The sequence below is a fragment of the Callorhinus ursinus genome, unplaced genomic scaffold (genome assembly GCF_003265705.2).
Source record: "Callorhinus ursinus isolate GAN/ISIS: 27379988/994484 unplaced genomic scaffold, GSC_fseal_2.0 scaffold74, whole genome shotgun sequence".
Taxonomy (NCBI): Eukaryota; Metazoa; Chordata; class Mammalia; order Carnivora; family Otariidae; genus Callorhinus; species Callorhinus ursinus.
This window is the reverse complement of record NW_027397136.1, coordinates 2,750,452-2,776,359: the sequence shown is the minus strand read 5'-3', so window position 1 is coordinate 2,776,359 and position 25,908 is coordinate 2,750,452. Positions and strand designations below refer to the sequence as shown.

At 36.7% G+C, this 25,908-nt stretch overlaps 1 protein-coding gene and 1 pseudogene across 12 annotated transcripts in view; one reads left to right on the top strand and one right to left on the bottom strand.

Moving 5' to 3' along the window:
* The window catches only part of ERC1 (ELKS/RAB6-interacting/CAST family member 1), a 582,903-nt gene that overhangs the window by 147,786 nt on the left and 409,209 nt on the right, over positions 1–25,908 (top strand). For all 12 annotated transcript variants that reach the window (XR_012376469.1, XR_012376467.1, XR_012376468.1 and 9 more), the window contains 2 exons: positions 1,057–1,224; positions 18,987–19,154. Coding sequence is in view for 9 of the 12 variants with exons in the window: in XM_073886912.1 (XP_073743013.1) it covers positions 1,057–1,224; positions 18,987–19,154 (336 nt within the window). In the remaining 3 variants the exon portion in view is untranslated. The remainder of the gene's footprint in view (positions 1–1,056; positions 1,225–18,986; positions 19,155–25,908) is intronic.
* Positions 20,251–21,927, bottom strand: LOC112808664 (nascent polypeptide-associated complex subunit alpha pseudogene; annotated as a pseudogene).

Genomic DNA, 25,908 nt, shown 5'->3' with positions numbered 1-25,908 from the left:
TAAAAATACTATAGATACATTCAGTGAAAAGAATACAAAGAACTTTCATCAGTAATACTGAAATTACTGACTTGTCGGTCAGATTTATACTTCCAATAATTAATCTGTTAGTGCACAGCTGCCTTGCTAGGCAGGATACAGAATAGAATGTAAAAGCAAATCTGATTTTTATTTGGTGCACATTTAGAATAAGAGACTATTTAGAAAATGCTTAGAAACAACAGTAGAAATGTAAATGAGATGTTTGAAATAAAAATTTTTTTTAAGTTAAGATGATAGAAATTTATGGGAGAATGAATGGCACCTCTTGACTTACGGATTACTCTGTCAGTAATTCAGATTCAAATTACACATGTCGATTCTTACAGAATGAGTCTTTATGCATTTAAGTCATATACTTTTTTATCCATTTAGTTGGTATGATGTTGTAGATGATATAACTTTGTAGGTGGAATTTTTTTTAAGGTCAGTATCCCTAACTCATCAAAATTATATGATTTCTAAGAGGCACAGGTTTATAATGCCTCATAACAAAAAAGGTAGCTTTTTAAGATAAGGATTTTATGTAAACTTTTGCTTGTGAATGAAAAAATAAACAGTATACCAGCAGCAGCTTTTGAATTTAACTTTAAATAGCAATGCTAGGATGTTTTCTTTTTCCCTTCTGTTTTACATCTACACTAATCCTGCTTTATGTTTTAAGAGGTCTGACTTAATAAAATGAAAACTGTTTGATCAGCACAGTGGTATTCAGATGCTTCCTGTCATCTCACAGTAATCTAATTGAATTGGGATTTTTCTCCCTCTATTCTTTTTCTAAGGGATTTTGAAGAGTGTTTAGGAGACACAGTACATGAAACCTGGAATTTCCCTATTGGCGGGGGGAGGCTGGGTGGTCATCCAAGATTTGATGATGGAATAAGATGAATTATGTTTTGTCATAAAACTAATGCTATATTTAGTTTCATGTTTTGTGACTCGGATCTGTCAAAGATCCAGATCAGAGGTGATTGTTTCATTTCTTTTTTCCTTACAGTGTTTTATTTTCTTCTCTAGATTGGTCAGGTGAAGCAGGAGCTGTCCAGAAAGGACACAGAACTACTAGCCCTACAGACAAAGCTAGAAACACTCACAAACCAGTTCTCCGACAGTAAGCAACACATTGAAGTGCTGAAGGAGTCCTTGACTGCTAAAGAACAACGGGCTGCCATCCTGCAGACCGAGGTGAGAATTCTGGTATTGGCAGGGAGTCACTTCCTTGCACCTTTTCACGTGTATCGCCTGTGCTGTTTTTGTTATACTTGGATTCAGGAGATATGAATAATGTAATGAATAATTCTTTAGCAGTGTGATCATACCATACTAAAACTATAACTGTCTTGGTTCAGTTCTTAGATCTAACAAATCTGGTGCAGTTTATGTATGCTTTTAATTCTTTGAACGTTCCCTAAGTTTGTACTTCTAAGTATACTTTGACATTATGAAATGTTGTAAAGATAGTTATAAAAAAGAAATCCAAATGAATCTTTTGTTCTCACCCATGATGAATCTTCTAGTCATGAATGGCAGTGAGCTTGGTTACCTTGTGTTTAGATTATTAAGTGTTCTTAATTTTTGATATTATGTCTAGCTTTATGTAGGCAAACTGCAGAATCTAGAAATTTTCTAAGTAGATCTTGTTTTGAACTACAGATCATGAGACAGTGTGCCTTCATATCCTGTTTGAAAATGAAGTTAGTATTTTTAGAAATAGCCTGTCAGCCCTGATTATAGGTAGGAATACCCTAAATAATTCCATATAGTTGAGAACTTATCGTATTTGTAATGATCAAAGAGAAGGAATTGATGATGCTATTTGGATTTATTGCCCTAAATATTTTTTTAAAGGTCTAGTGAAATAGGGAACTTAGGTAGAAATAGGTAAACAGTTCTGCTTTATAGAAGAAAACATACAGCATACAACGTGGATTAGTTTTTTTTTTTTTTTTAATCTTTTTCTTTTAAAGAACCAGATGGGTAAGTAAGGGCATGCTTGGATGGAAAAGAGGAATGAGAAGTAAAAAGAATGCATAAAAACATTATAGACCCAGAAGATGAGAATCTTCAAGTGAGGAAGAATGGGGAAATGACCAAAACTCTTTCATGTAATATTTTATTTTTGTAGTTTGGGACTTTGTTGAAAATGAGAGATTTGGATGATGTATTGGTAATTTTCCTTACAACTCAGACTTTTTCTGTCAATCCATTATCAGGATAGCAATCTCATTCTACCTCACAGGAATATTTTAGATAAAACTTAGGTTTTGGCTCTGGGGTCATAGACTGAATTTGAAATTCAGCTTTACCACTTACTACCAGGTTAGGTGATCCTGGGCGTGTTATTTGACTTCACTGTGCCTCACTTTCCCTCCGGCTGTAAGATGAAGAGAGTAGGAGTGTCTGCCTCATCGGGCTGTTGTTAGGATTAAACTGGCTTATTGGACACAGTAAAGCTTTTGTTATTGTCATCACTGTAGCTATTGATGTATATAAACTGAAAGTATTAAGAGAACACAGTTGGTTTTCTTTTCATTGGCATATATTTTATTTAGAAGATCTGCTCTTTCATATTTTTATTCAGCTAGTTTTATGTTCATCCAGGGAATTGCAAATATAAAATTATCTGGAAACTGTTACTGCAAAGTTACTAACTTATGCCTTTATTAGAGTTTTTTGCCCCAGTCGCTGGTGTGCATGCAGTACTACAGAAGGGTCAGAAGAGGGTGCCAGTGTTTTGGAGGTGAGCCTACTTCCAAGTTTAGGACTGATGGCGTTGGCTAGAGGTGGCAGGTGTGTGACTCAGAGAATCAGGCAGTTGGTTAATGATAATGCAAACATTTAAAAGCTTGTCACAGTCTAATAAACGACTTTTTTCCTCTTGGCAATCCATCCTTTTCTTTGTACCCCTCTCAAATAGTGTTCTTATTCGCTAGGTCTCACACAGATGGGCTTGTGATTGATTTCTTGTACCAAAGAGAGTAAAGACTGTATTTGTGGTCATTCTTGAATGGTTCTTATTTGTTTTTAGCCACGTGGGAGTAACTGAGTTTCAGTGATTACCCCTATAAGTCACTAGGACAACTGCTCAAATATGACCATCTCATCCTAAAAAGGTAATACTGTAAAAGCCAACAATCTTTTGAGTATAGGATAATTATATGAATGTGATATGGTGATTTATTAGTATGTGCTTTTTTCCCCTCAAATTACTCTGGTGACATTTGACTGGGGTCACTTTTTCCAAAACATCTTTCTCATGTTAGAGCCCAATAAAAGGCAGTTTGAACCAGCTCTATGAAAATTCTCACGTATTTTTATAATTTGCTCGTAACTGATATTGTCCTCATCTCTCCAGCTCTCCTAGACTTTGATCTAACTCTCACATCGCTAAATTAAGCATGTATGAAAAAGAACATGGATCAAGGAGTTTTTAAAAATCCTTTAAGGAAAAATGGGATGTGGGAAAAGACCTGATTTTCTTCGTGTTCGTGGTCCAGGGAATGAGGCCCTTTTGTATTGGGCAGTGTACAATATATAGTATTTCTGGAATTGCTCCTATTTTATGAACATTTCTTTTAATCTGTTGATCTTCACAGAGGTGGTTTGGATTAGTACCATAGTGGTTAAAAGCATGGGCTTTGGAGTCAGACCTAAATTTGAATGCAGTTATCTATGTTTATTAGTATGTGACCTTGGATGAATTACTTTACCTCTTTAATCCTTCGTTTCTTCATTTGTAAGTACCAACTTCCTATGGTTGTTGTGGTTAGAACAGATGTTTAATTATGTAGCTCTTATCTGAATTTAGAGGGAAATATTAAATATCAGTGGGTTTCAAATTCTTTTACTTACCTTAGAGTTTATAAACACTTGTATTTTATTTGATCTCTGCTGTTTTATGTGATCCTCAGATTAATAGTATGGATTAGGCAAGATAAGTATTTTGTTTTGTTTTGGTTTGGTTTTTTTTTGCTTTCCTTGTGGGGAGTTACGTGAAGCTTTTAATTAGCATATGACTTTTGGTTGGCACTTAGGGCCAATCTCACTGGTACCCCAGAACTTTCAATATTGGTTACAGTATTTTCAGGAAATTTTCTATTTTATGCCCATTTTCTTGTTTCTAAGTCTTGATGACATACTGTGGACCTACCAATGAATTTATTTTTTGTTTGAGTTCTCAATGTGCAGAGCTGATATTGTCAATAAATTAAAATAATGGACACCTTACTGCCTCAAAGTAGTACAATTTTTTCTTCTCCAGCACATTGAATTTTAGAATTCTGTTTTATTATAGGTGAATACTATCATCTATATCTTACGAACAGAAGTGGTTCTTCTTTCATGGCTGATCCAGCACAAAGTAAAGAACTGCCATGGATCTAGGATATTTAGGCACTAGAGCTTGGCTGTAGGTGCACTGGAGCATGCACCTTTTACTTGCATTCTCAACCCAATGCCCCAGTATGCTGTGCTCTTCAAGCTGGAGCTTTGACTTCCTCAGCACAGTTAGAGTTAGCAATACGTCCTTTGGACCAAAGTGCATTTTAGAGACTAGTCTTTCCATAATTCATAAAACATAATCGATAATACCTGATATTGGATGCTTTCTGTGTGTCATGCAGGGATGTGTACTTTCTTTCATTTTCTCAGTTAATCCTTGCAGTAATCTTCTAAGAAATAAGAATTGTCATAACATTTTAAAGATGGGCACACTGAAGCTTGGAGAGATTGAAGTTACATGAGTTGTTGAGTGATTACCTGGGATTCAGAATTTGATCAGTTGAAACTCCAAAGCTTATGTTCTTGGTCATAATGCTATAATGCTTCCCTGTGAGGAATCTGAATATATGTGTATATATGAAACAACTTCTCAGAATAAAAGAGGATTTGGCGTCATGAGGTGGTTTGGGTTATTTTTCAAATACTGTTTCTCTCTTATTGTTCTAGGTGGATCATTGCTCCATCACCACTCTGAGCAGTGCTTAGCCTGTTACGAGTCATGGGGTAGTGGTGGGGGCAGGTGCTGTAGTGTAACATTGGTGTGGTGTTCAAGCCAGCTTGTGAAGGTAGCCTGATTAGCTTCTGAGTGCCCCCTTCTCCTCCACATTACCTATACCTGAGTAGAAGATCACCTCAGAAAAAGAGTGTTGGCAGAGTAGAGATATATATTATTACACTAGAGGCTCTCAGATTTGGGGGCTTCCTGCCCACCACCACCATTCCCCCAGCTCCGAATGGTGAGTTGGCACTGTTCATAGTGGTGGATGGGGCAGTGTCTTATTTGAGGAGATGCAGATAATGATAAGCTTAAGAAAATGACAGGAAAATATAACTGTAAGTATGGCTGATAATATGCTAGGGGAATAAAACAATGTATAAATTTCAAATCTTAAGTATAAAACTCAATTTATCTATTGGAGAATAGAAAAAAATAGGGGAGGGGGTGGGGAAAAATAAGAGGTATGTAGACACCATGAAAAATGTTGGCCAAAATGGTATGAATAATGGGAAAGGCAACATATGCAAATAAGTTAAACTTAGATTAAAATACAAACCTCAACTGGATTAAAAAACAAGATAACAGAATATATTGTCAATAAGAGTTAAGCATAAGACAAAAAATAGCAGAATTAAAAATAATAGAAAAAAAAATTAAAAATAAAAGGTATATCAAGAAAATATGTCTTCCCAATCTGATTTATTTTAACATTAGTTAATTAATTAATTAATTAATTGAAAAGTAGACTCCATGCCCAGTGTGGACTACAAGGAGGGGCTTGAAATCATGACCCAGAGAGCAAGACCTGAACTGAGATCAAGAGTTGAACACTTAACCGACTGAGCCACCTAGGCGCCACTAATTAAATTATCTTTTTTTTTTTTTTTAAGAGTGAGTGTGAGTGGGTGGGGAGGTGTGGAGTAGAGGAGGAGGGACAAACAGACTCCATGCTGAGTGTGGAGCCCCACATGGGGCTCGATCTCATGACCCTGAGATTGTGACCTGACCTGAAATCAAGAGTCATATGCTTAACTGACTGAGGAAAGAAGTCATAAAGCACAGAGAGCAGTGTTACATACCGATAAAAAGAACAGTGATTGTGAACATTTATGCATCTAACAACGTTGCCTTTAAGTGTATAAAACAACAGTGGGGAGAAACAGATGAATCAATAATTGCAGTTGGTCATTAGTACATGTTCCTTTTAGAACTTGATCAAAGAAACAAAAAAAATAATTTAGAAAATTTCAGTAACATCAATAAGCTCAAATAGGTATTCTGTAGAATATTGCACTAACAGAGAATATGCAGTGATTTTTAAGAACTTACTGAATAGTCATAAAAATCAAATTTTTGGCCACAGAGGAAATGTCAAAATTCTGAAGAATTAAAGTCACATGGACTGTTTTCTTTGACCCCTAATACAGCAAAATTAGCAATCAGTAATGAAGAATTGCAACATAAAACTAAAATAAATCTTGAATCTGAAAATGTACTTTTTCTGGGGGGATATAGTTGACACACAGTGTTATATTAGTTTCAGGTATACAGCTTAGTGATTTATCAAGTTTATACATTATGCTATGTTCACCACAAGGTTAGCTACCATCTGTCCCATTATATTGCTGTTACAATATCATTGTATTCCTAATGCTGTGCATTTATTCCCGTGACCTATTTATTCCATAACTGGAAACCTGTACCTCCCACTCCCCTTCACCCCATTTGCCTAACCCCCCACTCCCCTGTCCTTTGGCAACCATCGGTTTGTTCACTGTATTTATAGGTCTAATTCTGTATTTTTTTTGTTTATTCATTGTTTTAGATGCCATTTATGAGTGGAATCATATGGTATTTGTCTTAGTCTGACTTATTTCACTAAGTATAGTACTATCTAGGGCCATCCATGTTTCAAAGGGCATGATCTCATCCTTTTTTATGGCTGTGTAATATTTCATTGTATATGTACCATGTTTTCCTTATCTCTTTGTCTATTGATGGACACATATTATTTCCATATCTTGGCTGTTGGAAATACTGCTGCAGTAAATATAGGGGTGCACATATCTTTTGGATTAGTATTGAAAATGTACTACTTAATAGTCGTTGGGTTAAGGGAGACTAGAATAGCGGTGCCTGGGTGGCTCACTTGGTTAACCGTCCATCTCTTCCCAGGTCTTGATCTCAGGATCATGAGTTCAAGCCCCATGCTGGGCGTGGAGCGTACTTTAAAAAAAAGAAAAAAGACTAGAATAGAAAGCAAAAGAAAATCTGTGGGATATAACTAATCCTCTAGTTTTTAGAGGGAAATGTCTTGTTATATTTGTCAGAAAGCAATAAAGAATGAAAGCAAATAAGCTAAGTGTACAAATCAGGAGACTAGGAAAAAAACAACAATCAAAACCAAAGAAACGGTAGGTTGGAGGTTAATAGAAACTAAGTCAGCAATCAGTAGAGTAGAGGATAAAATAAGCTGTTAGTTGTTTTAAAAGGGCTAATCAGACAGGATCATCTCTTACAGAATGATAAAGAAGTACTACTAGTACCATACAATTTAAAAATAAGACAATTATAAATAATTATATTCTAATAAGCTTGAAAAGATAGAACAAATACATTTCTGGAAAATGTGACAAAGTAGGTTCAAGAGATAATAGAAAACACGAACAAAAATCATTATGAAAATTAAATTGCTAATCAGTCTCAACCCTTCAACCCTATCTCTTCCTAAATCCTGTGGCTCAGATGGCTCTTTATCAAAAATTCAAAAATAAATAATCATTTTTATATTTAAGTTTTTCCAAAAAGTAGAAAAAGCAAGAAAGCCCAAGACTCTATAGGGAGATATGACGAAAAAGAAATTCAGAGATCTAGTGATATCAGTAGATGGTATAATTTAATACCGTAAGGATATTAATTTGCCTAAGTTAGTATATACCTCAATTCCAATGAAAATTCACAGCAGTAATTTTTTAGAAACTCATAAAGATAGACGTACAATGGTGGTTGCTATGAGTTGGGGGGAATGAAGAGGTTTTGTTTTTTTGTTTGTTTGTTTTTAATTGTACAGTTTTTGTTTTGCAAGATGAAGGGAGTTCTGGAGATTGGATATACAGCAATGTGAATGTACTGAACACCACTGAACTGTACACTTAAAAATGGTTAACATGGCAAATTTTATGTTTTGTGTATTTTACAACAATTGAAAAATTTTAAAAATTATATGGACAAATAAAGCTATTCTAACAGTAATGTGAAGAAAAAGAGGAAAAGGTGGGAGATCTGCCCTAATAAATCTGAAAATGTACTCCAGAGCCATAAACCTAACCAAACCAATCAGTGCACCGCAGAATGGTATAGTACTGGCACAGGAATGGGCAGATAGAGCAGTGAAAAAAAAAATAGAGTTTAGACATGTATGTAGAGGGGAGCATCATAAACTAGTGCTAATTAAGTGCGTGTTAGAAAACTGACATACTATATGGAGAATAAAATTGGCTACCTACCTGGTGCCAGATAAAACAGTGGACTTCATATTGATTAAAGACCTCAGTGTAAAAGAGAAAACAATAAAGCTAATCAATGAAAATGTATCTTAGGTAAGATATCTTAAGTGACACCATCAAATTTAAGTATTTCTGTTCAAGAAAGAACACTACTAACAAAGTTAACAAATATGTGACTGATTGGGAGAAGGTATTTTCACCACCTCCCAAAATAACAGAGATTGAGATATAGAATAAATAAAGGATGCTTGGAAATCTATAAGAAAAAGAGACTATAGGGAGGGAGAGAAGGATTTAAATAGGCAATTAACAGACAAGGAAACCTAAGTGGTTAACAAATAAATATAGCATGGGATCCTCAGTCTCATTAGTAAAAAAGGAATGCAAATTTCAGAGACAAAAGCTACATTTCATTGATCAAATTGGTAAAAATTAGAAAATGAGTTAATATTCAGTGTTGTAAGAATTTGGGCTAACAGGAACATAGATGGCATAGTTGGCTCCAGAATCCCACTCCTGGATATGTTCCCTAGAGAAAATTTCCCACTGGTCCACAGGAGGACATGTATAAGGAATTGAAAGCAGCCCAAATGTTTTTTACTAGAGGGGTTAGATAAGTAAAATACAGTGGATGTATACCATGTAATACTATGTAAAAGTCAAAAACAATGATCTAGAAGTATTCATAGGGCCATACATATATATTTTTTAAAAGTAAGAGACAGAATGAGGTATATAGCATTCATATAAATTAAAAAATATGTATATAAAAATAAGCCTCTGTATTTCTACGTTACAAGCACATGCAGTAACATCACACACATTAGAATGGCTGTGTATTGAATGAGGAATGTATATTGGATGTGGATGGAAAAATAATAAAATAAGACAACTTTGCATGGATAGTTTTAAGTGAATTGGGGATTATGAGTAATTTAGTTCTTCAAGTTGATAGGCGTTTGAAAGCATTAATTCTGACTGTGTAACTATTGTGAAGTATGTCGGATATGGTGTATTTACCACATTGATTCTCAGAGTTGTTGTGGCTGATCTCTCTGGCAGGGCAGATGTCCCTGTTTTTCCTCATCCCTTCCAACATTACGTATCTGTCAGCAAGGACTCTAACTAGGGTTTTTCTGAAGGGTTATTCTTTTTGGTAACTAAGGGACTTGGATTTTAATGGTGACACGTGGATAGCAGACCTTGGCCCTAAATAGGGTAGGGATTTGAAACCGATACTTGGGTGTAAATCCAGGACTTTCCTGGGAAAAAGTGGACTAGAAAAAATTCCTCCTACAGTATTCGTTGACAGTATGAGAAACTGACTTACCTGGTCTTAGAGTTGGAGGTAAGGTGTCTTCTCATGAGCTTTGAGTTTGAAATATGCACAGCTGCTGTTAACACTGATTTTAGCCTAGTCCACACAGAATCCCACAGATGAGAGCTCTGCTTAGAATGAATTTACAATTCCAAATTACTTAAACCTGTGGAATTTAACCTGTTTCCCCCCCCCCATATATCAGAAGTAAGAACAAATAGAGTGATTAGGCCCTTAGGAACATTGGGTAATAGAATGAGACCACAAATGAAAGATTAAAATGAAGGATGGAGTAGTTAGCATAGGAGCACTCTTTGGAATGGAGAAGAAGATATAACTTCTTGGGCTGTTGTTTTAGGACTGTTGAGAGTAAAACCTGAGGCAGTGTAATAAAGGTAGCACTATCTATAGTTGTTTAGTGTCTTTTAGTCTTGGCTTTGCCACTTACTTGTTATATAAGTTTATACTTACATTTATTTATTTATTTATTTATTTATTTATTTATTCATTCATTCATTCCATGCAGAATGTGCCCTCTTTAATACCCATCACCAGGCTAACCCATTCCCCCACCCTCCTCCCCTCTATACTTACTTATAGAGAAAGATCATGAAAGGTAGAGCTTGTCAGTTGCTTCTAGTCATTGGTATAATGTTGTTAAATGATACAGCGGGTGAAATTCTGCATCTGCATTCTGTTGTTGTCTTCTCTATCATAGGACTAAAAAGAGTAGGTTGTATATTTTAATAGCGGGGAAATGAAAGTGAGGACCTAAGATGAGTGAAAAGAGAAATTATAAGAAAGCATCCAAGAGATCTATCCAAAGTGTGATTCAAAAACCAGTGGCCTCCGCTCACTTAAGAACTTGGAAACACAAAATTTTTTTTTTTCTTAATTTTTATTTAAATTCTAGTTAGTTAAGGTACAGTGCATTAATGGTTTCAGGAGTAGAAGTCAGTGATTCATCAGTTACATACAACACGCAGTGCTCATCACAGCAAGTGCCCTCCTCATTACCTACCCATCACCCAACTAGCCCATCCCCCACCCACATCCCTCCATCAACCTTCAGTTTGTTCTCTATCATTAAGAGTCTCTTATGGTTTCTGTCTCCTCTTTTTTTTTTTTTCTTTTTTCTTTCTTCCCCCTTCCTATATGTTCATCTGTTTTGTTTCTTAAATTCCACATCTGAGTGGGATCGTATGGTATTTGTCTTTCTCTGACTTATTTCACTTAGCATAATACATGCTAGCTCCATCCACGTCGTTGCAAATGGCAAGATTTCATTCTTTTTAATGGCTGACTAATATTCCATTTGTGTGCGTGCGTGTGTGTGTGTGTGTGTGTGTGTGTGTGTGTGTATGTGTATGTGTATGCCACATCTTCTTTATCCATTCATCAGTTCAGTGGACATCTGGGCTCTCTCCATAGCTTGGCTATTTTTTTTTTTTTTTTTTTTTTAATAGCTTGGCTATTTTTGGTAATTGCTGCTATAAACATCAGGGTGACTGTGCTCCTTTGAAGCTGTATCTTTGTATCCTTTGGGTAAATATCTAGTAGTACAGTTGCTGGACTGTAGGGTAGTTCTATTTTTAACTTTTTGAAGAACCTCCATACTGTTCTCCAGAGTGGCTGCACCAGTTTGCATTTCACCAACAGTGTAGGAGGGTTCCCCTTTCTCTGCATCCTTGCCAGCATCTGTTGTTTCTTGTATTAATTTTACCCATTCTGACAGGTGTGAGGTGATACCTCATGTCTTTTTTTTTTTATATTTATTTATTTGACAGAGAGAAAGAGAGAGAGTGAGCACAAGCAGGGGGAACAGCAGAGGGAGAGGGAGAAGGAGGCTTCCCGCTGAGCAGAAAGCACGACATGGGGCTTGATCCCAGGACCCTGGGATCATGACCTGAGCCAAAGGCAGACATTTAACAAATGAGCCACCCAGGCACCCCCCTTATTGTCTTTTTGATTGGTATTTCCCTGATGCTGAGTGATGTGCAGCATCTCTTCATGTGTCTGTTAGCCATCTGGATGTCTTCTTTGGAAAAGTGACTGTTCATGTCTTATGCCCATTTCTTAACTGGATTATTTGGTTTTTGGGGGTTGAGCATGATAAATTCCTTTTAGATTTTGGGTACTATTTATCAGATAACAACATTTGCAAATACCTTCTCCGATTCTGTAGGCTGCCTTTTGGTTTTGTTGATTGAAGTTTCCTTCCCTGTGCAGAAGCTTTTCATCTCGTTGAAGTCCCAGTAGTTTATTTTTGTTTTTGTTTCCCTTGCCTCTGGTGATGTGTCTGTCTAGTAAGAAATTGCTATGGCTGAGGTCAGAGAGGTTCTGCCTATATTCTCCTCTAGGATTTTGATGGTTTTTGTCTCACATTTAGGTCTTTCATCTGTTTTGAATTTATTTTTGTGTATGGTCTGAGAAAGTGGTCCAGTTTCATTCTTCTGCATGTTGTGTCCAGTTTTTCCAACACCATTTGTTGAAGAGACTGTCTTTTTTCCACTGAATATTCTTTACTGCTTTGTCAATTAGTTGACCATATGGTTGTGGGTCCATTTCTGGGTTTTCTCTTCTGTTCCATTGATCTATGTGTCTGTTTTTGTGCCATGACCATACTGTCTTGATGATTATAGCTTTGTAATATAGCTTGAAATCTGGAATTGTGATGCCTTTAGAAATTTAGAAATGTGATAGGAAATTATACTTAGTGATCTTGGACAAATCACTTAGTTTGGGCTTTGTTTTCATCAGCTTTAAAATTAGGAGTTTAGATCATTAATTTTTAAAAAGTTTATGAAATATTGCCAAATACAGGAAAAAATGCAGAAAGTAATATAATAAACACCATAAGATTTAACTTACATTTATGTTGGGCCCCATTAGGTGATAATTAAAGGTTCTTTAAAAGAAAAGGTTCTTAAAAAATCTTACTCTAAACTAAATATTCAGTGGAAGATCTGGGTTAAGAAGAATATTTTGTTAGAATCTCAGGGTTTTCAAACTCTTGGAGTTAGGAATAAAGATTTGGAAGTTGTTATTATGGAGGTGGTGGTTAAAGCCTAGGATTGAATTGGTTTCTCCAGAGGAAGTTGTATAAATAGTGAGATATGAGGAAGGGAAAATGATAGAGGATCCAGTAAAGAAAACTGAAGAGATGGGGTCAGAGAGTTAAAGAGGAGTGAATCATATTGGCAAAGACAACTTAGATGTTATAGGAAATTGTTTCCATGCAATTCTTACTGCTCATATGTATTTAGGTAGATGTATTTATTGATGTAAAATGAAAGAAGATTAAGATAACTTAAGATAATTAATAGTTTTGTGACGAGAAGTGAGTAGCCGGGACACCTGCGTGGCTCAGTCAGTTAAGCGTCTGCTTTCGGCTCAGGCCATAGTCCCAGGGTCCTGGGATCGAGTCCCACATCGGGCTCCCTGCTCAGTGAGGAGCCTGCTTCTCCCTCTGCCTGCCACTCCCCCTGCTTGTGCTTTCTCTCTCTCTCCGAAAGAAAGGAAGGAAGGAAAAGGAAGGAAAAGGAAAGAAAAGAAAGAAGTGAGTGGCCAAAAGAGCAAGGTAGCCATTTTTCTGTTCATGTCCATTGGTAGAAAAATCTTGTAGAGAAAAACCTTCTGTTTTTGTTGAAGTTGGCATAACTTGTTTGCCACAGACCTTGACTCTTGGCAAGCTAGGTGGATGCTGTTCCTCCAGTGCATTTTATGTGAATAAACAAGGTCTTATTCCTCTTGCCAGGCATGGCATTAGGGTGATGACTATGTGTCCTGCTAGTCTCTGAGGGGCTTTCCTGAATATGTTTTTTGTGGTTTGCAAAATATGGACCTCACGCAATATTGTACTATGGACTTAGCTCACTACTAACCAAAATGATCAGTGTAGAATTCAGAGCAATTAATCTAGTAGTAGCAGAGTGGTTTTTGTGGTAATTTTTATCTTAGATCTCCATACCAGCACATTTTAAATTCTGTATTGCATGAGAAAAGCACACCAAGAAAAAGTGTATGAATTGAATACTTAGTAAAGAAAAGATCACTTAGTAATTAGAGTATGGACTTGAGTAACTTAACTTTACCTAATATTTGTGATATGAGATATTTTTTATAGGAAAGCCTGAATTTCCAGCTACTCTTACACCGAAGGTTTGTGTTTATTACAAGAGTCTTCATTTTTTACCTTTTCCAGTCACCAATTCCTATGGGTCTCATACCTGACATTCCCTCAAAATGGCATGCAGGTATTTATGACTGGTTAGCACTGGCACATTTACGGGTCACTTAACTGAGTGAGGGCTCTAATGTAAGCATGCAGCTAGGACATCTAGCTACTCTTGGTAAAGAAGAAGCAGCATGAGGTCTTACATTTATTGTTCTATGGGACTTTAGTACTATCAGAATGAGAAACATTTAGAAATGCTGAGGGATGTATTCTTGCTGTATTCTGATTCCTTACCCACAGATGGAAAACATTTCATTTTTTTGAAAATAATGCAGAGAAGAACTAAGAGATAAGGAAATTAGGCAGTTAAGATTTATGTACAAGTTTAAATGTCTGGGTTTTTTGCCTTTATAAAAAGAATTTAATAATGCATTTTGGGAATATTGTGTGAAATGTTTTTTAGGTGAGTTTGTTTTTTGCTTGTGGTTATTGGGATATGTGGTATATGTGTTAGAAGTAGAATATATAGGGTGCCTGGGTGGCTCAGTTGGTTAAGCGACTGCCTTCGGCTCAGGTCGTGATCCTGGAGTCCCGGGATCGAGCCCCACATCGGGCTCCCTGCTCAGCAGGGAGTCTGCCTCTCCCTCTGACCTTCTTCCCTCTCATGCTCTCTCTCTACCATTCTCTCAATAAATAATAAAAATCTTTAAAAAAAAAAGAAGTAGAATATATAGTATACAGAATACAAATTAGAATGTAGAAGTTAGGTACAAATGATTTAGTGTATGATTTATTTATTTTTTAAAATTTCTGACATATATACGTTTCTAAGACTTTGACCTCTTTAACTGTGCAGAAAAGTCAGTGGGTTCAATAAGCACCCTCTTGAATCACCATGACTGATGCCCTGTAATGGATTCAGCTAATAGGAACCAAATCTGATACTGTCAAATAGGATTAGTAGCCATGCAGGCCGGCTTGAGCAGTGCCTGAATGCCACGTGGATAAGGGTGACTAGGCTTGTTGGGCATCTTAAGCAGGCTGGTTGTTGAATTTCATATTCCACGAAGGTCCTTGCTCTGTGGTGGCAGTCCTTTTCTCCAAATTGAATCAATATTCAGTTCTGACATTTGTCTTGTGGACCTTTTTGTTTCTTTGCATGGTAGAGTGTTTCTGATTTTAATAGGTTGGTGAAGAAAAACCAAGGAAATGTAAAGACTTTTGTCATCTTGCACTTCAGAAAAGACTATTGGGGAACTCTTTGGAAATCACACAATTCATCTTTGTTTTGCATTGGATTTTAATTCTTGCTCTGAGATCTTTAGTGCTGAATTTACGCACCAAAACTGGACATTCTTAGTGGTAATATCTCTTGGATTCACTACATTACTGTAGTGCTACTGTTTGTCAGCAAAACATTTTTTTTTATTACTTTAAGTAATCTTTTCTTTTTCCATGTCTCTGAGGAAAATTTTAAGTAGGCTGGCTATCTTGACACATTACATTTCATAAGGTATTTAAGGGAAGAACATATTTAGGTCTTCTTTGATTTCATTTATTAGTTATAATTTTCAGCGTATAGATTTTTCACATGTTTTGTTAGATTTATACCTAGATATTTAAATTTTTTTGAGGGATTGTAAGTGGTCATAAATTTTAAAAATTGAAGTTCAATATTGGATCATATTTAATTTTGTTCAGTTTATAAAACATCTACATTTTTAAAGCAAGTATAAATATTCATCTATTTTCTTTAATATTACTTTATTAAGACCTGTTTCAGGCATATGAAATACAGATGAAAAAATAAAACAAACACTATAAAATGGTATCATGATGTGAAGTTTTAAAAATTTTAACAGAGTTGGATTTACCAGTATTTTTTCTTACGATATATCCTTTCTGTGTCTTTATTTATTTATTTATTTATTTTTATTTTTTTTAAGATTTTATTTATTTGACAGAGAGAGACACAGCGAGAGAGGGAATACAAGCAGGGGGAGTGAGAGAGGGAGAAGCAGGCTTCCCGCCAAGCAGGGAGCCCCATGTGGGGCTTGATCCCAGGACCCTGGGATCATGACCTGAGCCGAAGGCAGTCGCTTAACCAACTGAGCCACCCAGGCACCCCCCTTTCTGTGTCTTTAAACATGAAACCTTCCATGCCTCAGTGTCTTAAAAGTATTTTCCTGTATTTCCTTCCATTACCACCGTTAAGATAATGAACATGCCCCCCCATATTTTCTTGTACCTCTTTGTAATCCCTTTCTTTTGCCTTTCCTTGATATTCTTCACTGCTTTCCCTTTCTCCCTCTTCCCAGGCAACCCTTGATCTATTACTATTCTTTTCCATTACTGTAACTAGTGTACATTTTCTAGAATTTTATATATATATATGAAATCATATAGTATATACTTTTTTGTCTGCTCTTAGTGGGGTAATATATAATTAGTGGTTAAGATTGTAGGATCTGGAGACAGACCAGTTAATCTTAAAGTCCTGCTCTATTGCTTATTTATAACTATCTTTTCTAAGTCTCAGTTTCCCACGTTGCCATGGGAAAGTGAACTTTTCCACAGGGAGAATGCAAATGAAGAAGATACGATGCTTGAGGATAGAATTGGGGGGATTTTTAATATACTATATATAGGGTTGGCAAGTATGTACATGACCAAATGGAGAAAGGTTCAGAAATCTGAGGATAGAATGAAGAAAACCACTTAATTTAGAAGTAAAGATTTGTAAAATAAGTGACTAAAATAAAAAGGAGATGATAAGAGGCTGTGTTTGAAAGGATTGCTCAGGCTGGGAGAAAAACAAGACAAACCAGAATAGGGATGAATGACGAAAAAGAGATGATAGATGATGGGTTGTGCTATGCACCAAGAGTAGATTTAGTAAGTTGAGAGGAAAGAAAACGGTTGTTTCAAAAATAAGAATTGAAGTATTTGGAAGTTTTTAGGTGGACCTTTCCAGAATATAACGAGGTTACCATATATCATTATTAGAATAGGGGAAAATCAGAAGTGAAAAGTATTTATTGAGGGGGCATGGTAGAACTTGTGGTGAAGAATTATAAATGGAACCTACAAAGATTACTTCCCCAATTTCTGGCTTGGTGGGACAAATGGCATTGAAGTGGTTGGTACAAGTGTAGTTTAGCAGAGTGAAATCTGGTTTATTTACATGTTTTTCCTTTCCAGCATAGTCCAAGATAATTTGTAAGTACATAATGACTTAACTACAGAGTCTCAAATGAGACTAGTCTTGTAAGAAAATTTTCCATAGTACTTAGCAGTAAGTACTACCATACACACAGTATTGGTTCTCAGATACCTTATAGCTTAGATGTAATATTAAATTTTCCCTGAGAGTTTTGGTGTACTCTAAATGTGAGTCATTACCCATGTTACCTGTTTTTTCTTTGTGGGTTGGTTAATCCATAGACAGCCAGGAAAAATAATATAGGACAAGTTCAAGATTAAGGATGTTTTATAGAAATATACTTGTATCTTAGATTTGCACTTTCAGTGTTGTAGCCACCAGCTATATGTGGCTATTGAGCACTAGAAATAGGGTAATCCAAATTGAGATATGTTGTAAATATAAAAATTAGAATATGCATTGGACTTTTAAGACTTAGTATGAAACAAAGAATGTAAAATAAAATAGTTCATTGATAGTTTTTAATATGGATTACATATTTGGAATGACAGTTTTATAGTAGATTAAACAAGTTATAATATTAAAATTAATTTTGTTACTTTATTTTTTAATATAGCTCCTAGAAAATTTCAAATTTCATATGTGGTTTGCATATGACTCACGTTATATTTCTGTAGAACAACACTGTCTTAAGTGGAAAGAAATCCACGTCCCTATTTTGCAATATATACATATATATTTTGAAAGATTTTATTTATTTATTTGACAGAGATAGACATGGTGAGAGAAGGAACATAAGCAGGGGGAGTGGGAGAGGGAGAAACAGGCTTCCCGCCGAGCAGGGAGCCCGATGTGGGGCTCAATCCCAGGACCCTGGGATCATGACCTGAGCCGAAGGCAGACACTTAACAACTGAGCCACCCAGGCGCCCCCCTGTTTTGCTATAATAAATGTGTAACTATTTGCTGAATTGTAAATTCTTAGTGGAAAAGCAAAAAACAAAAACAAAAACAAAAAACCCCAAAATAAATTTGATGTGTGAGTATGCTTAATGAAATTTGCTTTGAATGGATTTAAAAATATGTACTATCATTAGATTTCTTTGATTTCATTAGATTTCTAGTTATTTGAAAGTTATATTTAGTGAAAGCTGTTACTAAACATGGGAGATAAAGGTAACTGGATGCCAGACTTTAGCTGACTGGTCTTTGGGCATGAAAGTGGACCTTTGCTTTCCTTTGTACAATGTCTCAATGCATTATGGGATTGTTGGTCTAAAAAGCATCATATTCTATCTCTAATTTCTATTATGTGATACAGCAAGTTTCATGCCTGATGATGCTTATGGTTTTCTTTCTAATTTTAGATTTTCTAAAGCAGTGTAGCATCACTTGGGAACTTGTTAGAAAAACTAATTCTTGTGCCCCAAACCCATTGAATCAGAACTCTGGTGGCTGGGCCTGGGAATCTGTTCAAACCCTCCAAAGAAGTGGCAAAACTCAGTCTCTTATAACAGTTCTCCATTTTATCCCTTGATTCAGATCATTTATCCTGGTATCATTGTATATTTAACTGATGTAAATTTTATTTTTATTACAAAAGTGCTCATAAGGTTTTAGGGTTTAATTTCTAAATAGTTATAATTATATTTAGAGTGATATTTTTTTTGATTCTAATGAAAGTTTACTATATACATATCATTTGGGCAACTATACACATGTATTTGGAAGGGATTACATTCCTTTCTTTTCATTTAATCATTTGTAAAAATGTCACATTTTTAGGTGGATGCTCTCCGATTGCGTTTGGAAGAGAAGGAAACCATGTTGAATAAGAAGACAAAACAAATTCAGGATATGGCTGAGGAGAAGGGGACACAAGCTGGAGAGATACATGACCTCAAGGACATGCTGGATGTGAAAGAGAGGAAGGTTAATGTTCTTCAGAAGAAGGTAAGGTGCACGTGTTCTGAGTTTAGTTTCCTACATCTGGCATATATCCTCACTCCTACCATGTATGTGTGTGTGTGTATATGTGCATATATATATATATATATTGATATCCTTCTCACCCTTTCCTCTGAAATGCTCACTTAAAAATTTTTTTTATTTTTTATTTTTCTTTTATTTTTAAATTTTAATTCCAGTATAGTTTTTTTTTTAAAGATTTTATTTATTTGAGAGAGAGAGAGAATGACAGAGAGAGAGAGCACAAGAGGGAAGAGGGTCAGAGGGAGAAGCAGACTCCCTGCTGAGCAGGGAGCCCAACGCAGGACTCGATCGCGGGACTCCAGGATCATGACCTGAGCCGAAGGCAGCTGCTTAACCAACTGAGCCACCCAGGCGCCCTTAATTCCAGTATAGTTAACCTATATAGTGTTATATTAGTTTCAGATGTGCAATATAGTGATTCAGGAATTCTGTACATACTTAGTGCTTATCATTAAGTATACTCTACTCATCAGGGACATTGGCCTGTAGTTCTCTCTCTCTTTTTTTTTTGAGTAGGCTCCATGCCCAGTATGGAGCCTGATGTGGGCTTGAACTCATGACCCTGAGATCAAGACCTGAGCTGAGATCAAGAGTCAGATGCTTAACCTACTGAGCCAACCCAGACGACTCTGTAGTTCTCTTTTATTGCAAGAGTCTCTATTTGGTTTTGGTATCAGGGTAATGTTGGCCTCATAGAATGAATTTGGAAGTTTTCCTTCCTTTTTTATTTTATTTTATTTTATTATTATTTTTTTAAAGATTTTATTTATTTCTTTGATAGAGCAAGAGCAGGAACACAAGCAGGGGGAGTGGGAGAGGGAGAAGAAGCAGGCTTCCCACTGAGCAGGGAGCCCGATGTGGGACTCGATCCCAGGACCCTGGGATCATGACCTGACCGAAGGCAGACGCTTAATGACTGAGCCACCCAGGCGCCCTTTCCTTTTTTATTTTTTGGAATAGTTGGAGAAGAATACATATTAACACTTCTTTAAATATTTGGTAGAATTCGCCTGTGAAGCCATCTGGTCCTGGACTTTTGTTTGTTGGGAGATTTTTTTTTTTTTTTCATCCAACAAGAAGCCATAACTTTATTAATGATAGAAACAGTACAAATTTCAAACCAAGCTGCAGTTATTCTTTTGAAACACCAAAAAAAGTCCTCGTTTTCAGATGGTTACATTCTTAATTCCGTAATAGCATTTATAATATCATTACTGTTGTTCTTCGGGGCTCGGACTGCATTTGCTCTTGACACATTTCCTTGTGACATGACCATTTCTATATCCTTAACTTCTGCATCGGTTTCATCACCCTCTTCTTCTTCACTTTCTTCTTGTACAGTTGGAGTCTGTGTGTTTTCCTGAATGTTTGAGACAGCTTCACCTTGAACTTTGAATTTCTCAGCAGCTGCTAGTTGTGCTTGCTGAGATAAATCCTTCATCTTGGCTTCCCCAAAAACTATGTAGGTATCTGAAGGTGGGCTCTTGTAGACATCTGGTTTTGTGATGACAAAGGGGATATTCTTAGATTTCCGGATAGTGACTCTTGTAACCCCTGTAACCTGTCGAAGACCCAGTTTGGACATAGCCTTCTGTGCCTTCTTTTCACTCCGGCTCTGTTTTGCTTTACTGACTGGTTCTAAATCGATTTCAGCAGCTGCTGCCAGCTGGGCCTGTTGTGTGGTTGCCTGTGTAGAATCCTGTTCCTCAAGCTCTGGTACTGATTCATCACTGTCAGATTCTGTTCCAGATCCTGTCTCAGCCTGGGGCTGTGGCAACTCCTGCTCTGTAGCAGGGACGGTTTCTGTGGCTTCACCAGGCATTTTGTGAGGGGAACGTGGAACCAAGATGGCGGCAGAAAGAGAGCGAGCGAGAGCCTGTTGGGAGATTTTTGATTACTGATTCAGTTTCTTTGCTGGTAGTTGGTCTGTTCAAGTTTCTTATTTCTTCCTGTTTCAGTTTTGATAGTTTATATATCCTGGAATTTATTCATTTCTTCTAGGTTGTCCAGTTTGTTGGCATATAGTTTTTGATAATATTCCTGTACAATTGTTTGTATTTTTCTGATGTTGGTTATTTCTTCTCTCTCATTTGTGATTTAATTTATTTGGGTCCTTTCTCTTTTCTTTTTAATAAGTCTGGCAAGGGGTTTATCAATTTTATTAATTTTTTCAAAGAACCAGCTCTTCTGGTTTCACTGACCTGTTCTTTTTCTTTTTCTTTTTAAAGTTTCTGTATCATTTTATTTCTCCTCTAATCTTTATTATTTCCTTCCTTGTGTTGGTCCTAGGCTTTGTTTGTTGGTCTTTTTCTAGCTCCTTTAGGTATAAGTTTGGGTTGTTTATTTGAAGTTTCTCTTGCTTCTTGAGATAGGCCTGTATTGCTATAAACTTTCCTGTTAGAACTGTTTTTGCTGCATCCCAGAGGTTTTGGACCATTGTGTTTTCATTTTCATTTGTTTCCATGTACTTTTTAATTTCTTCTTTGATTTCTTAGTTGACCCATTCATTGTTAAGTAGCATGTTGTTTAACGCCCATGTATTTGTACTCTTTCCAAGATTTTCTTGTGGTTGACTTTTAGTTTCATAGTGTGGGGTTAGAAAAGGTGCATAGTATGACTTCAGTCATTTTGTATTTATTGAGGCCTGTTTGTGACCTAATAGGTGTTCTATTCTGGAGAATGTTCCATGTGCACTTGAAAAGAATGTGTTCTGCTGTCTTAGGATGGAATGTTCTGAATAGATCTGTTAAGCCCATCTGGTCCAGTGTGTGATTCAAAGCCATTGTCTCCTTGTTGACTTTCTGCTAAGATGACCTGTCCGTTGATGTAAGTGGGGTGTTAAAATCCCCTATTATTTTGTTATTAGCAATTGGTTCCTTTATGTTTATTATTGTTTTATATATTTGGGTGCTCTCATGTTGGGTGCATGAACATTTACAATTGTTGTATCTTCTTGTTGAATTGTCCCCTTTATTATTATATAGTGCTCTTCTTTGTCTCTTAACAGTCTTTGAAGGCTAGTTTGTCTGATATAAGTATTGGTATTCAGCTTTTTTTTTTGACATCCATTTGTGTAGTAATTGTTTCTCCATCCCCTCACTTTCAATCTGGAGATGTTTTTAGGTCTAAAATGAGTCTCTTGTAGGCAGCATATAGATGGGTATTTTTTTTTAAAATCCATTCTGACACCCTGTGTCTTTTGATTGGAGCATATAATCTATTCACATTCAGAGTAATTATTGATATGTATTTATTGCCATTTTATTACTTGTTTTGTGGTTGTTTCTGGAGATTTTCTCTGATCCTTTCTTGTCTTTTTCATCTTTTGCTGATTTTCTGTAGTGATATATTTGGATTTCTTTCTCTTTGTTCTTTGCATGTTAGTGTTTTTTGATATGGTTACCATTAGGTTTGTATATAACCTCTTCTGCAAATATCGGTCTATATATATGTGTGTATATATATATTTAAAAGATGTATTTATTTATTTTAGAGAGAGAGTGTGAGCATGAGAGGGAGGGGCAGAGAGACAGGGAGAGAGAGAATCTCAAGCAGACTCCCTGCTGAGCATGGAGCCTGATGCAGGGCTCCATCTCACGACTCTGAGATCATGACCTGAGCTGAAATCAAGAATTGGAAGCTTAACTGACTGAGCCACCCAGACACCCCCAAATATCACTCTATATTAAGGTGATGTTCATTCAAGTTTGAACCCATTCTTTCTTCCTTTCCTCCCTATGTTTTAGGTATTTGTTATTATATTTATATCCTTTTTTTGTGTGTGAGTTCCTTGACTGATTTTTAGAGAAGTATTCATTTATACTGCTTTTGTTTTTCCTACCTTTTATTGTCATTTTTGGTCTCTCCTTTCCATTCACAGAGTCCCCTTTAATATTTCTTGCAGGACTGGTTTAGTGGTCACAAACTCCTTTAGTTTTTGTTTGCCTGGGAAACTCTATCTCTCCTTGTATTCTGAATGATAGCCTTGCTGGATAGAGTATTCTTGGCTGCAGATTTTTCCCATTCAGCACTTTGAATAGATCATGTCACACCCTTCTGGCTTGCCAAGTTTCTATTGAGAAATCTCCAGCTAGCCTTATGGGTTTTCCCTTGTAAGTTATGACTTCTTTTGTCTTGCTGCTTTTAAGATCTTTTCTTTATCACTGTATTTTGCAAATGTAATTACAATATGTCTTGGTGTTGGCCTGCTGTTAATGATTTTGAGGGGAGTTCTCTTTGCCTCCTGGAGCTGGATGTCTGTTTCCTTCCCCAGATGAGGGAAATTTTCAGCTATTATTTCCTTTTTTTTTTTTTTTTTGAGATTTTAATTAATTTATTTGACAGAGAGAGAGAGAGTGCATGCACAAACAGGGGGAGAAGCAGGCAGGGGAAGAGGGAGAAGCAGGCTCCCCACTGAGCAGAGAGCCCGACGTGGAGCTCAATCCTAGGATCCTGAGATCATGACCTGAGCTGAAGGCAGACGCTAAACTGACTGAGCCACCCAGACACCCCTCAGCTATTATTTCTTGAAATGAATTTTCTGCCCCCTTTTCTCTCTTCTTCTTTTGGGACTTCTATAATATGAATGTTAATTATGTTTGATGAAGTCACTGAGTTCCCTAAATCTATTCTTGTGTGGCATAATTCTTTTCTCTCTTTTGTTCAACTTCATTGCTTATCATTACTTTGTCTTCTAGGTCATTAATTTGTTTCTCTGCATCTTCCAGCCTGCTGTTCCTTGCATCAAGCATGGTTCTAATTTCATTTATTACACTCTTCATCTCTTTTGATTCTTTTTTAGCTCTCTTATCTCTGTGGTAAGGGTCTCACTGATATCTTCTTTTCTCAAGGCCAGTGAGTATCCTTATGATCTTTGCTTTAAATTCTTCGTCAGGTATGTTCCTTATGTCTATTTCACAAAGATCTCTGGCTATGGCCTTATCTTGTTCTTTCATTTGGGATAAATTCCTCTGTCAAATTCCTCTGTCTTCACATTTTGTCTAAGTCTCTGCCTTCTTCTGAGTGTTAGAAAAGCCAGTTATATATCCTCCTGAAAGTTATGGCCTTATGAAGAAGAGGTCATGTAGTTCCCAGGGAGGGACGTGTCAAGGAGTGTCTCCTATGTGTGCTGCATGAGCTCTGCTTTTGTGTTCTGGCTGTTCTGCCCTTTAGGCCAGTCATATATAGAGGCTCTCCTTTCCTGCTGTGGGCAGTGTTTGTTCCCTGGCCTGAATATGGCAGGTTTTAGCTAAGTGTGCTCTGGTCTACTTGTGAAATGAGACCCATCACCATCTCCACCATAACTGAGGCCCTGCAAAACTCTCGGGTCTGGAGACATGCTATGGACAGGGATTTGTCCTGGTCTTCTGGGGCAGGGTCCTGCAGCACTGGGACTGAGGCAAACGTGACTGAGGAGGGTAGTTCCACTAGAGCCCAGGGAGGGTAGGGCTTAGTGTAAGCAAGTTAAGCAGCCAATGTGGGTGCTGTGCTGCTTTCCGCAGTTGGCTCTGTATTTATGCTGAGGGGCAGGGGAAGGAAATGGTGTTGTCAAGCTCCATTGTTCCCAGAGATGTGTCTCTGTGAATGTTGCCTCTCAGGGAAGTGCTCTTAGAAAAGTGTGTGATCTCCCCACTGTGTGCCCCAGATGCTCTTCAGATCGTTGTTTCTGCACTGTCTGCCCCCAGGTTGTTTGCCTGCCATCTCTCCAGGAGCAGCACAGTGCCCTCCAGACTCTATCCCAACCAAGCCGGCTGACCTTTAAAACTCCAGGCTTTAATCCCTACTGCTTACAAGAACTCATGAAATGTGGCTCCTCTCATTTTCCAAGTCAGTGGCTTTGGGGAAGTGTTCTCCTTGTGCTTTCCCCTGTGTGCTCCTCTTTCTGTCTCTCGCCCTTTTCTCACCATGGCTTCCCTCCCTCCGCAGCACCCAGGATCTGTGTCTCCCCCACACCATGTCTCCGTACTTCCTATCTTCTTCCATGTGGCCTCTTCTCTCCCTTTAGTTGTAGAGTTTGTTCTGTCAGTCATGAGGTTGATTTCTGGGGTATTTAGGATGACTTGATAGTTGTCTAGTTGTGTTTGTGAGACATGGTGAGCCTAGGGTCCTCCTCTTCTGCTGCCATCTTCCTGCTTCATACCCCAAGGTTTAAATTTTTATTTAATTCATGGTTGCTCTAGAATTCCTTTGAAAAATTTTCAAGAAAAGTCATAGGTGCTATGTTTCCTAAGTTCTTGCTTATTTATTATATTATCTTTTTATATTTTATAACTGTTTCAGAGATACAAAGAATATAGAGAATAATATAATAAGTAATGGTAATTATTCAGCTTAAGAAGTAAAATTTCAAATACAGTTGATGTCCCTTGGCATATCTTTACTTGATAGTATTGTCCTCAGTTTTGTCCCAGAGTTGAAAATTTAATTTTGGTGTTTATGCATGCCCCCATATATTAGATCAGGATACATGGTTTTATACTTTTATAACCTATGTAACTATTAATGAAACATATGTAATATGAGGAAGTATACCTTACAAATAAATATGAGAAGTATTTACCCTGAATGTAATCAGGGGAATGTAAAATAAAACCAGATTAAGAAACAATTTTATACCTATTCTTTTTTGCTATGTTGGCAAAAATTAAGAAGTCTGTGACAGTATCAAGTGTTGATAAATATGGCAACTGGATTTTTTGAACAGTGCTATTGGATT